Source organism: Necator americanus, chromosome IV (genome assembly GCF_031761385.1).
Source record: "Necator americanus strain Aroian chromosome IV, whole genome shotgun sequence".
Taxonomy (NCBI): domain Eukaryota; kingdom Metazoa; phylum Nematoda; class Chromadorea; order Rhabditida; family Ancylostomatidae; genus Necator; species Necator americanus.
Window position 1 is genome coordinate 34,538,795 of NC_087374.1, and position 13,267 is coordinate 34,552,061.

Sequence of the window (13,267 nt, forward strand, 5' to 3'; positions counted from 1 at the left end):
TTATCATTCAATTATCAACCAACAATTTTATGGTCTTCTGCAAGGAGCAACTGGAATTTTACACTAAGGGTTAATTTTAAATTTCGAACTTACACCAAAATAATCCGACCTACAACTCCATTTCTTTCAAACTGGTCATGAATAGCTGATACGAAGAATAGTAAGGAAACGTTAAGAAAACTAAAAAAAAAAAACTCCAACGAAGCGAAGAAACCGAAAATGTCAATTTTTGAGTAATATAAAGAGTTCTTTGCAATATTTGTTAGATGTAGAGGATAAAATGAGTTCCTATATAATGATATTCCTCTGACAAAATATTTCTGGACTGGAATGAGAGTTCGGATTTCAAGGACACTGAGGATGATTTCGAACAACGCTGGCAAGTCAGATCATCCTACCACAAAGAAAAAATCGGAAAGTGCCATATGGCGCAAGTGAATTCTGACAACGAGCAAAAGCAAAAGCTAACTTGAAAAATACTTGACCTAAACCAATGATGTTTTCTACGTGCTTTTATCAACTTATATGAGAGGAACCAGAGAAGATGAGAACAACCATTCATATATCAATCAGCTTGTGCATAGAAAAAGTTTTTAGATATAGTCGGGTCAAAACGACATGAATCACGAGTATAGTTGCGGTGTATTTGCGTACGCGCTTGAAACGATGCGTGGAAGCAGCAGTTGGAACCGAGGTGGGACAGTCGCGAACTGCAGCGATGGGTGGTGCCAGCATAGGTGCGATAGGGAGAAGCCGGACCCTCCTCAGGTGAAGGGGGTTCAGCTCATGGGGTGCAGCTTAAGTGAAGGGAATCCTTCCGATAGCCGTCCAAAAGTGAAGGAGGTAATTTCGCCAACCGTTTAGAAGTGAAGGAGGTCTTTTCCCTAACCGTTCAAAAGTGAAGGGGGTCAGAGCACCGGCTCCGACTATCGCATCTATGGGTGCCAGCTAGGGTTCCACTACGCTCTACCGCACCTTCTCGAGAGAGGCCGCGTACGCAATTGCGTACGTGCTTCACGTCGTTTTGACCCTATTATATACGTCGCTTTTATTAGGTTGGGTATGTTTTTTACATATGCATACCTTCTACAGTCTCAGTTTCTTAATCACACACTGATAATTATCCGTCGATGTGTTCACCTTGAGCGTCTGTCTTAGTGTTCAATCTTTCTGAAAGGGTTACAATTCTCTGGGATCAAAAGCTGGGGGGCTAAGATAGACCCTCATGGTGAATACATCAATACAGATGATATCATCAATGTATAATGAAGAAACTATGACATTGTAAGAGGCATGGGTGTGTAAAAAATAAATAAAAACCCAACCTAACAACCAGTTTGGCTGGTTCGGCGAACAAGCCATCATCGAAGGCTGAAAATGGTCTTTCGATTTCAAAACAAATCAGTTGTTGTTCAGTTGGCGTGCAGTCGTATGAAAGTGAACTTAAATCGATAGACAGCTGGCAAGCCCATTATTTTGTAGTCTTTGATTTTGGTCCATCGGATATTTGCCACATGACAGACAACACCTTTCAGTTTTTTTAAAAACCGCGATCAAAGACAGTTATCGATTATACTGTAACAAATACGAAACTCCTCTGTCAAAGTACATTTCTGCGTGACCTCTGAACGAAATTTTAAATATCGAAAATCTCAAATTACCAGAAAAATATGACTGCACGAGACGTACAAACAAATAAACGGTGAATGAACGAAAGTAGCCATTTTTTTAACACAGAAATTACAATAGCTCGTGTTTAAACAGCTAAACGAAACGATATTATACACAAATAATAAATAAACAGACAAACAAACATACCAAAAAATCAACACAACTGCTACTACATCCATTGTGCTCGCGTCACGATCACGGTGACGCGGGGCTTCGTGGGCGTTTTGAAATTTTCCAACATCCTGCAGCTGGTTATAGACAGCTGACTCCTAACTACATAATCGGGTCAGAAAATCGCAGAAATCACTGAAGAAATTTCCGTTACAGTAAGAATGCGTATAGATGCGATTTAATGTCGATTGAAATCCGTATAAGCATTTCAGTGGACGCTAAAGCACTTCCACACTATCACACGCAGACGCTAGTCTAATTCTGTAAATGCACCAAACACCTTAATTTTTCGCCTCATAAATCTCACACTGCACTTGTGATACATAAACAGTATCTGGAGAGGGGACTTGGGTAAAATGTAGCACTAGTCTTAGAGGATCTATGACATGTATGCTAAAGTTATTCACAGAAAAAAAGTAAGATAGAGCGTCCAGAAATAAGAGCGCCACTGAGTACCTCCCCAACTACATTTTCCCAGAGAATTTTTCTCCAAATGTGCTGTGAATATAAACAAATATCTGTACATAGGATGAACAATTCTTCAAATAAGTTTGGTGAGTTTGGAAAGCACAAAAAAATCTGGTTGGCCGCTCGTGGTTCGCACGAACTGCGATACAAATCGCATAGCTGGTTGATGCGAAACAGGAAGGCGTTATCGAACGATAGCGATTTTTTGTATGTACATACGGTGAATGTAAATGATACCGTTACAAAATACAGTGTAGGACCAATGAATTCAAATAATTGATAAACTTTTAGGTAGTAATCAGGTTAGCCAAATAAAGAAAAACAAAAGAAAGAAGATGGTGGAGAGATGTTTACCAGAAAAAAAAAAGACTTAAGATGCATTTGCCAAAAGAAATCCCAAGGAGAAAAGTAAATAAGGCGTCTTAAATGCTGCGCCGAATGGAAAATCGTGGTGAAACGAAGAAAACATCGCGATTATCCTATAATGAATACTTTTATGTCAGATAAAGGAGTAGGATGTCACGTGAAAAATCGTACTGGCAAGAAATGCGTGGATGAAAAGAGAAGGACGACGGCTGATGTTCCAATTGTTAAAGTTCCTCAAAAATTTTGGAACAACATAAAGAAAATCGAATGTAACACACAATATTTAAGCATACTACCAAATATTAATTCTTCTTGGACTTCCTAGGAATTCTTCATACAATAATAATGATTATGAATAATTATGATGATCAATGATCAATAGTTATAGCATCCATCTTGAGCTTTCTTTTCAACTTTAGACTTTTTTTTTGAAAAAAAAATCCCCTTAATCTGCGAACGAACGAAGCTTCACGAGTCTGATGTTCAGTAGCTGCTTTTTCGACAACATCATCAGTGAATTTTGTTGTGGCTACAAATCCCACCATTACCTGCAAGAAAATTGTGCCTATGAGCTTTTTGGTAGGGTTGTGCAATCTTAGGCAAATGTTATGAGATGCACCTCGGAGTCACGAGATTTGCTATGTTCTCATTGTTTTCAAATATTTGACGTCTATGAGAAACCCTGAAATGATGGGCCGAGGTTATTCGACGCCGGGACTCTTCATTATTGTCATATTCTTCTTCTCAAGCACAATTAAAGACCAAGTCAACACAAAGTCTTGAGCAACAAGCAAATAATACAGTGAAATGATCGAGCCGAACCTATTCATAAAAAGAATAATTTATAAGAATATTGGCAGTTAGAAAACAGGCAAAGACAAACGAGGACCTGATGAGAAAGTTTGGATTACAAGCTACACCGCCTCTTTCGTCTCTGATTCGCTGCATTCGCTGAGTTTGTGGAGAATTGCACCACGTTTTGCCACAACACCATTAGAAGAAACACTCAACCGCTTCTGGCATCGAGTTTTGAAGAAGGGACAATGACACATGACCACAGAAACACAATCACAACCCCTCGGGATCCAGGAAGGAATTTGAACACTAAGGAAAAAAAATTCAGACGTAAATTAGCGGACGGTTGGGCCGGTACAGAAACCCCGAAATATCGTGCCGTTAAAATCATGGCATCCTGCGCACACGAGTGATTTGAAACTCGGTTGATCTACGAGGGGTCAGATGTGGACTCCATCGGTGTTGCTATCTCTGCTTTTTTCTGAAATTTTGTTTTCTTGTTGTTTTCTTTTTGGCGTTGGTGTCTGGTGGTTTCATTTCTCTATATTGTATGCAGAGTATCGTGAACATTACCTGTTTCCAGCGTTTTTTCTTTATTGATTTTATAAAACTTCTAGATTTCTAATTAATAATTTTACTAAATTTCTACTTAGATCTGATGTATTTATCAAGGAGGCTGCTACGCAGCTTCCCATTGTGTCAGTCACGACACTTCTTTCGAAAATCCACCGAACCGGCTCAGGAATTTGCACAGGTGTGTGTTTTGAGTCTTCTTTCTTGCGTTGAATTCCTGTTGTTGTTGTTGTTGTTGCTGCTGTTGTTGTTGTTGTAAATATACCTTTAAGGGCCTTTTTGGTGATCCACATCTTAAGAGTGCCAGTAGTTTCGCAGACTTAAACAAACGAGTCCGTGCTGATTGTGCAGATATTGTGAAGCAGATCGAACTTGGAAGCAACGAACGGACCACTGTTAAACTTTTTGACGATTTGTCAAATACTATATGTAAAGCAGCCGATTTAGTAGGTTTTACTTCCTTTTTTTACATTTGTTTTGCTATTTAGAGATTCATTCTTGTTGAAAACTCGTGACAACATAGGTAGAATGCGTGCGGCAGCTCCATAGCGATCCATCATACACAGAAGCAGCACAGCACAGTGCCAGCGATTTTTGTGAACTTGTTGAAAGGTTGTTTTATTAGTTTAGCGAGTTTAGGGGATATTTCCCATATATTTTTAATATTGTATGCCCATGTTTGAGATGCTTGTTTTCCAATTTTCTCCTTTGCTTTTGGAAATTACCAAAAAAAATTGATTTCAGTTTAAATACGTACACTTCACTTTACCACATGCTGAAAAAGTCAAAACTAACAGAGGCTGATCGTTTGGATGAAGTGGATTCACGAACTATTGATTTGTTCTTGGACGAATTTGAACTCTCTGGCGTACATCTTCCGGATGAGAAGGTGAATTTTTTATCTTAAATTCTTTTGTATGTGATGTGACTATCCATCTTTACCATATACACATCTTACACGATTTTCAACATTTAGCGTGCTGAATTTGTGAGGTTATCCGGTGAAATATTTAATGCTAGTGCAAAATTTCAAGCTGGTTGCGATCGTGAAGTTATTGTTAGCAGGTTCTCTTTGAATCTTGTCATTTCAATAAAATTTCTCTTAAAAGTTGTGCCGACTCATATGGACATTTTATTTTAAGGGCATTGCAAAAGCAGTACAGTCTTCCATCAACGAGAATTAAATCTCCGTCTTCGAACTGTATTGAACAGAAGAAGAGGAAGTTTATCTACACGACTTACTATCGTCATAACAATGAACAGGTAAGCATTAGCACTTTCCCCACATTAATTATACTTGGTTTTTCTTTTGCGACTGGACTTCATTCCTTATTGTATTTATTATTGGGCTTAAGAAGTGGTTGGATGGTTAAACAGTTTATTTTAGTTCAGTGCCTTTTTTTAGTTTATGAAATGTAAGATTGCCTTATCTTAACACAGTAATCATTATTGTAGTGACCATGTTAGACTGTCTTTGAATTTTGGCATGATTTAGTCTGTAGTTTTGATTTATTTCCTGTGGCCACGATTGGTATTGATCTTCTTTATTAACTAACACTAATAGTTAATGTTTCATCGTTATCGCCTTCGCCAGAGCATCATTTGCTGAAATTTGGTGGCGTAACAAACCACCACGTCAATTTATCTGTTAGCTAATAAATAGGATCAATACCAATATTGGGTACAGCTCAAGCAAATAAATGAGTACTACATATTAAATCGCTATTGTACTTTCCGTTTTGAAGGACCCCACTGCAGATCTCAGACTCTATCATATGCCCTGCACTTTTCAATCATGTACGAAGACACTGGTCATTGAATCAATAAGAAAAGGAGCAATTAAACGTTCTACCTTCTCCAAAAAAGTCGATATCATTTGAGATCAAGAGCCTAGCTATGAACACCCTTTTCTAAGAGAACAAATCTCTTCTTTGGTGGATCGTTCCCATGAAAAGGAATAAGCACTGAAGATTAGGGAGTTCCAAATGATCTGGAAATGAATAAAAATCGTAAACTTTCTTTTATAGGAACAAGAACTGCGAAAGCTCGTTTGCTATCGCGATGAACTGGCAAGGCTCACAGGTTACACCTCATACTCTCATCGAGCTCAGAATAACGCACTTTTAGGCACTTACGAAAATGCTCACGATTTCCTGTGGGGTGTGATACAGGTTTCTTTCTACAGTACATTATATTTTTTTTTGTTGCAGACCCTTTTTCGATTTTCCGAAATGTTCAGGCGTGTCGCCCAGCTGCTGAACGAGAGTTGGCCGTTTTATTGGATGTACAGGCACAATGTAATTCGTATAGTGGCACGATTGGAGAATGGGATGTTCACTACCTCACAGAGATTTACAAGGTTTTTTCCTTTAGGTTTTGTAGCCCTTATTACTTCATTTGTAGTAATAGCATTTTCGCATTTGCCATTAACTTCTACATATCTTTGGATTATTATTAGTACTAATACATTACAATTACATATATTAATATATTAATGACTAATTTTATTATTTTCGTTCTAAATTTTCTCCTTTTTTAGTGCCAAAGATTCATCGACGATATCTTCCAGGAACGTGCTTATGGTATCGCACATCATCGTGAAGCACATAAATTCCTTACTCTGGGTAATATTCTTACTGGATTTGCAAATCTTGTTAACAAGCTGTACGGTGTACGTATCGAAGAGCAGCTTCTAGAGAAAGGAGAAATGTGGCCAGGTCACATAATCAAGTTGGTGAGTGTTTTTTTTTTCATATTTGGGAGAATAGCGAAGTTGTATCATTTAATTTCTACGAGAACATCAGTTTTTACATGATATAGATGTATTTTGGAAGTAATTTCTTTCTTATTGTCTGGTTCTGGCATCATTGTACTATGAAGCGTTCAACTATACAGTACTGAAACTTACTCAAAACTTTCATATTCCCTGACTTCTGATTTGCAAAATTTTTGTCTCAGCTGGCATTACAGTTTTCATTTTCTCTCAACTTGCAGTTATTGGTCTGCAATTATGTTTAGTCGCACAGTTGGAAGCGTATTTTTAGGGTGTATTTGACGCAACTGACCGATCGCTGGGTACAGTTTATCTTGATATTGATCGAAGGGAGATGAAGGCAGTTGGAGATTGTCATTTCACTGTTCGATGTTCAAAAGAGGTGAGATATGTGACGATGACTGTCTTATTTGTTACTTTTGGATCCTTTGACGTGAAACTTCACACATTTTCAAAACAATTCCCATATTTGTATGAAATTCATCGCTGCTAAGTTTTTTATGCTTCATAGCACATAACAGTGATAAGGAATCAATAAAGAACTGGATATGTGATTATGGAAGGATTTTGACATGTGATTATGGAATTTTTCTTTTTTCCAGTTGCAAGATGGTAGCTGGCAAACACCCGTTGTTGTCCTATCTCTATCACTATGTGATGGGAATGATGAATACTGGAAAGACTTGCCGGTAGGTCATTGTGAAAATCAGTATACTGTAAAATCTAATCTAGTTTTTGCTAGATTGATCTACACAAAGCGGAAAACACATTTCACGAGCTTGGTCATGCTATGCATAGTATGTTGGGGAGGACAAAATACCAGCATGTTGCGGGTAATCTCCTTTTTATTCCATGGAAAAGTTTTCTACGATTAGTTCGTATTAAATTATAATCATGATTATAGTTTTGAGATGTCTTGTTTAGGAACACGATGTCCTCAGGATTTTTCTGAAATCCCATCTATTCTCATGGAGTATTTCTTCAATGATTTAACGGTTAGCCAATTAAAGTAATTCTTCCACTTTGTCCAATCTCCCCTTGCTGGCTCACATCACATTCTTTCAATGTTATAATATTTTTCTAATAATCTGTTAATCTCAGGTCATGCAATCCACTTTGCGCAGCCCAAACGGTGACTGCATTCCTCTTGAAGATGCTGCTTGCATGATTGCATCACGATTTGCTTTCTCTTCCCTTGAAATTATGCAACAGGTGACAATTGAAATACGAATGCTGCGTTTATTTGATCTCTCTTTCGTCCATTTTACAAAAAATAGCTGCACAGTTGTTATTCTCAATATTCTATCATATTTCGTCGAAACTATAAGTTCTTTTTTCTGTCTTGCAAACACATGTTGTCAAATGTACTTGCAACCGTTTTTTCAAGGCATCATATGCGTTATTTGATCTGGAGCTTCATGGTCCGGATGCAGCACGTCTTCTCCGTGAAAATCGCATTACTACCACTGACCTTTTCCATACCATTGTCACTAAAGTACGTGTCACCCTCCCTACTGACAAAAAAAAGAGAATTAGAGAGATTTCTCATTGTATTTTCATCGGTCTGTGATTGTTTCAGGCTCTTCCTCACCTTGAACGAGAACGAGAATCAGCTTTCCAACACAGGTCAGGATTTTTCGCTTGATCCTTCATTCCCGTGCAGACAGTGCCTTGATATGCTATGGTTTCTTTTTAAATGAACAATTTCAGGTTCCATCATTTAGTCCAATATGGAGCTAGATATTATTCGTATTTGGTAGCACGGTCGGCGGCTAGTCTGATATGGAACTCAAAGTTTAGAGATGCTCCTTTTAATAAAGTTGAAGGAGCGAAATGGGCAGAGGTGAGCACAATTTTGATCCGCTTCCTATTTCCTGTTGTAATTGGTGGTTATGGGATTTTTTCATGTTTTGTGAAAATAGCAGAGTTCAGTAAGACTCTGCACTGTATGTTAAGACACTATGATAATTGCTCGGAAATTTGCTACAAAAAAAAATGCGAAATAATGATTTACGTGTGGTTTTTTGCAGTACTGTACTTGTTCAACTTTCAATTTTATTTATCAGTTTTCTTTTCTTTCTTTCCCTTTCTTTTATGGATTTCCGTAGAACAGAAAAAAATCACCGAAATAAATAAAGTTTCAGAATATTGAATTATTGGAACAAGTATTGAGTTATTCCAAATATTCAAAAAAAAATGTTTGAGAATATGGATTTGAGTTTATCTTATCAGAAATTGCTGATATTTCAACTTGAAGGTTCAATCCTATGGAGGAGGACTACCGTCCACGACGTTACTGAAAAAGATGCTAGGATATTCTCCTTCTGCTGTGCATTTTATCGATGCGCTCAAACAAGAAACTTCTCATCTTGCAAACCTCGGTGCAGTTAACGTGTAAAACAGTGCAATACGCAGGGAACAGAGTAGAAAGGTGTGTAATGGAAAGAAAAAAAAAAAGTGCTTCTGGACAAAGTACATACAGTTTACCGGTGCAGCATAAGTTCTGGCGCTTATAAAAATATGGATGTGAGTTTATCGTATCAGAAGTACGTTAAGTGTACATAGTTTGTCGAATTGTTTGTATAGTTACAATTGAAATTGTTTGTATAGTTAAAACTGTCATACTTATACGTGGACAGAATATGTCGTTAAGAATATTTTTGTTGAGATAGTTATGTTGATGTTTGCAAAATTGTTATAAAAGCTTCAACTAGTTGTCGCTGCTTGTGTGAGTAAATTAGAGTTAATTCGAATTTTATCTCATCGTATCGTAATTGTTTTTTTTTCACTTTGAAAATTTTCTAATTGTGATCTCTGGACACTCAGGTGGTGTGGTTAGTTCTAGTGAAGCAGTGTGTCGTATGAATCCGTTTGACGAAAGAGTACGTGCCCGAAATGCTGCGAAAGCAGGTCCGTTCTATGAAAACAATTGCATCATTCTCTTAAATGGCTTTTTATTTTCCTTTTCTTTTCAGAGATGTTCCAGTTGCGTCACCCTGAAGTTGGTGGTAACATCAGTGAATATCGTGACCAAAGATTTCAGGTTTTTATAACAACGATGTGTATCTTCAGTCAACGATTTTAGAACTTGAATAAGTTGCGGTTTTTTTCAGGGGTCGTTAAAAGAGCAAGACTTGGCTTTACGCACATCCACAACCCTTTATATTGGGAATTTATCGTTCTATACATCAGAAGATCAGGTACTTTCTCTTTTGACCATATACGTACTCGAATATACTTAAGTTGTAGCTATACGAGCTATTCAACCGTGCTGGCGAAGTGAAGAGGGTGATTATGGGATTGGATAGATTCAAGAAAAGTCCGTGCGGTTTTTGCTTTGTTATGTAAGTTGTTGATATTAAAATCAGATTTTTTTAAATTCAAATTTGAAGTGACGTTCACACAATGAAACTTCTATTCGGTTTCAAACTGTTATTATGGTATGAAAAAAATCTGTTGTCCACTAATTTCACGTTAATTGCCCTTCTCTTCTAGATACTATACTCGAGCAGACACAGAGAATGCAGTCCGTTTTTTGAATCGTACAATGCTTGACGGAAGAATGATTCGAGTAGATTATGATGCAGGATTTGTGGAGGGACGACAATACGGAAGAGGAAAACATGGTGGACAGGTACGCATTCGTGCGAATTATCTTTAAAAAACACGTTTATAATTGGAGAAGTTAAGGTTCGCGATGAGTATCGTGAGCAGTACGATCCAGACCGTGGTGGTTTTGGTCGCCTTTATCAAGATAGGGAGAAGGTTACTAATTATGTTTGAAGTGTTTATAATTGTCATCGTGTAAGGGGTTTCAGCACGGGATTGATTTAAACTATTATTCCTACCATTATTCTATGTCGTACCAGTGCTGGACGTTGTGAATCCCCGTAATTTTTCATCCTATCTTGAACCTTTGTTCTAAGACATTGTTGTTCATATTTGTGACTGTTTTCGCTAATTTTTTTGTTGGTTCTCTGTCTCTGTAATCCGGATACTCCGCGGATTTTCTATTTCATGTCGTAATGCATTGTGTACCAGGAAATCAATGTGACTCTGCATCATGGTTTTGTTATTGATACTCAATGAAGTATCTCATAACTTTTTTTTTTCAAGGCGACAGTGTGGAATTTCTCCTTTCATATCCCTTCTTTGCTTGGGTACATGGTGTCGTGATGTGTTTGGTTCGCTAGAGAATTTTTGGCATGATACACTTCATAAATACTTTCTAAGCATGGTATGCTGCAGATTGGTGTATAATATACATAGGTGCACAACTGTAGAGCAAGGCTACAATTCATTTAAGCTCATAGTTCCTCAATTTCTTTTTCAATTAATTCGTTAATATTACTGAACAATGTAATTACAACCTTGCAGTAAAAACTATAACAACGAGATCAATCACATTCGCTACAGTCGAAAGAAATAGCGCACCTGTTCCTGAGGGGAAAACGTATGAGTTCCCGCAAAGTTCCACATGCCCTAGTGAAGCGGTGTGGATCTATGCTTTGAGCGCAGCCGCTGACGCAGCTGGTCCGAGCTTCAGGTCATTTTGACCCTCCTATACTTAACCGACAGACCCCAATAAGCGTCATTAGAACACGTGTACACGCATTTATAGGATGAATATTTGCCGTTTGGCGGTGCCTTGGTAGAAATGGCTAAAGAACGAGTCTGCGGTCACCTGTGAATGCCGTAACGAGGCAATAGGGCAGAAATTGCGAATAGAGCGACCTTCCTGCTATTCTCACTCGACTGTCTGAATATTGCTATAGTTATGCCAAAACGACACGAAGCTCGGTACAGTTCCGTCGGCGGCTGCGCTCGCAAAGGTGAAGTGAGCGTAGGGATTGGGATCGAAGAGGATCGATGTTAACACCACTTATCGCTGCAGTTCGCGATGGTCGCAGCTGGATTCCAATCGCTAGCTCCACTGTAGCGCTTCGAGTGCAACCCTTACGCAACTATACCGAACTTCATGTGGTTGGACACGGCTACAATAAAGGTTGGATTACTGGTCCTTACTTAAATCCTCGGTCGCATCCGTTTTGCCGGCGAATTCTGCGGCAGCTGCCAATGCTATCGAAGGTTGCGCTGCTTGCTCGTTGAACCCACACGCGCGGAACTCTGCGGATACCCCAAACTCCTAGTGAAAGCGACACTCCTCCTTGTAGTTTGCTTCCAGTGGAAGTCATTTGTATTCAATTGTAGTCCTTTCTAATATATAGTAGAGTCAAAACGACATGAAGCAGGGTGCAGTTGCACAAGCTATTGCGTTCGAAGCAGTGCGGGGAAGCGTAGCGGTTTGGATTGAGTAAGGATCCCTTCTACCACCGTTCATTGTCGCAGTTCGCGATGGTTCGATCTCGATTCCTACTGCGCCGCTTCGAGCCGAGCCGCTTACGCAATTGCACCATGTTTCACGTCGTTTTGACCCTGCTATAAATGTTCACTGAAGAAACGGAAGTTGTTATATGTTTGACTCTGTTTAGAAATAGACTTGGCATGAAAGTAGTGAACTTTCATCGTTACTATAATCATACTAATTCGCTATAATCATATATAGCAAGGTGGATTGATTAATTCATATATTAAGTTACATACTGCTGAAATGCTACTAATAATACTTCACTAATACTTTCCTTTCCTTACTAATACTACTAATAGTACTTCACGAACACGTCCTTCTTATTCCTCTACACGGCTTCGATAGTTTGTACTAGCACTATCACATCTTTTTGGTCTCATCTAATAATTGGAGTGTACTCGTGAAGAGACATGGAGAGCCGGAAAAGACCTCAAGTCAGGGATTTTTGTAGTCATGCCTTTCCATGCTACACTTTTTTCATGAAATCATTTAATTAATTCTCATAATTACTCATAATTCTGCAGCAAATTTCAAAGTTTCATATACAATCTCATAAAACATACAATGTGACCAGGATAGTAAACTACAGCAAATACCGATTGCTAAGGAATTAATAATATAAGACAGAAGGACCTAAATGGTCTGTTGTGGACTAGAGCAAATGCATGACTTACAAGTACAAGTGGATGATGAATTATATTTCCAGAAAAGAAAAATCAGTAAGCTCTGCTTAAAAATCAATTACAAATTGATGTGTTCTGAACTGAATCGAATTAACTAAAAGGAGAATATAAATAAAGGAGTGAGGTATGAACTAGAAGAGTGTCGAAGCTTGTTTATGGCATACAGAAACCAATCAGAAAGTTGGAAAAGTTGTTCAAATTATTGGTTGCGACTACGCCCAACATTTGTACAACTATTATTAGTTAATCACCGTTTTTTTCTTACTGTAAATTGGATTCTGGCTATTCTTAAAAGTTAAGGAAATTGATATACACAACCGCCTTTTAACCGGTGACCTTAATTTTTGTTACAATCAATACCAATCTATTTTCTAATAGAAAAAAAGTAGTGAGAAATGC

General features: G+C 38.1%; 1 protein-coding gene across 3 annotated transcripts; it reads left to right on the forward strand.

Annotated features, from left to right (window-relative positions):
- Positions 1-4,129: 4,129 nt before the first annotated feature.
- RB195_003652 (uncharacterized protein) lies at positions 4,130-10,600 on the forward strand (the record flags this gene model as incomplete). 3 transcript variants are annotated; one of them, XM_064201398.1, is made up of 24 exons in its annotated part: positions 4,130-4,225; positions 4,317-4,490; positions 4,568-4,656; positions 4,789-4,933; positions 5,021-5,109; positions 5,187-5,307; positions 6,072-6,215; positions 6,284-6,403; positions 6,614-6,778; positions 7,089-7,199; positions 7,420-7,506; positions 7,560-7,650; positions 7,742-7,812; positions 7,919-8,029; positions 8,205-8,312; positions 8,397-8,443; positions 8,528-8,660; positions 9,075-9,198; positions 9,644-9,727; positions 9,793-9,860; positions 9,931-10,017; positions 10,067-10,161; positions 10,313-10,451; positions 10,508-10,600. In XM_064201398.1, 24 exons carry the CDS (start codon positions 4,130-4,132, stop codon positions 10,598-10,600), a joined length of 2,592 nt encoding a protein of 863 aa, XP_064057277.1. The 3 variants fall into 3 exon arrangements, with proteins under 3 accessions (XP_064057277.1, XP_064057278.1, XP_064057279.1); XM_064201396.1 differs by lacking the exons at positions 9,644-9,727; positions 9,793-9,860; positions 9,931-10,017; ... (1 more) ...; positions 10,313-10,451; positions 10,508-10,600 and having other exon boundaries at positions 9,075-9,215; XM_064201397.1 differs by lacking the exons at positions 4,130-4,225; positions 4,317-4,490; positions 4,568-4,656; ... (13 more) ...; positions 8,528-8,660; positions 9,075-9,198 and having other exon boundaries at positions 9,679-9,727.
- Positions 10,601-13,267: the final 2,667 nt, after the last annotated feature.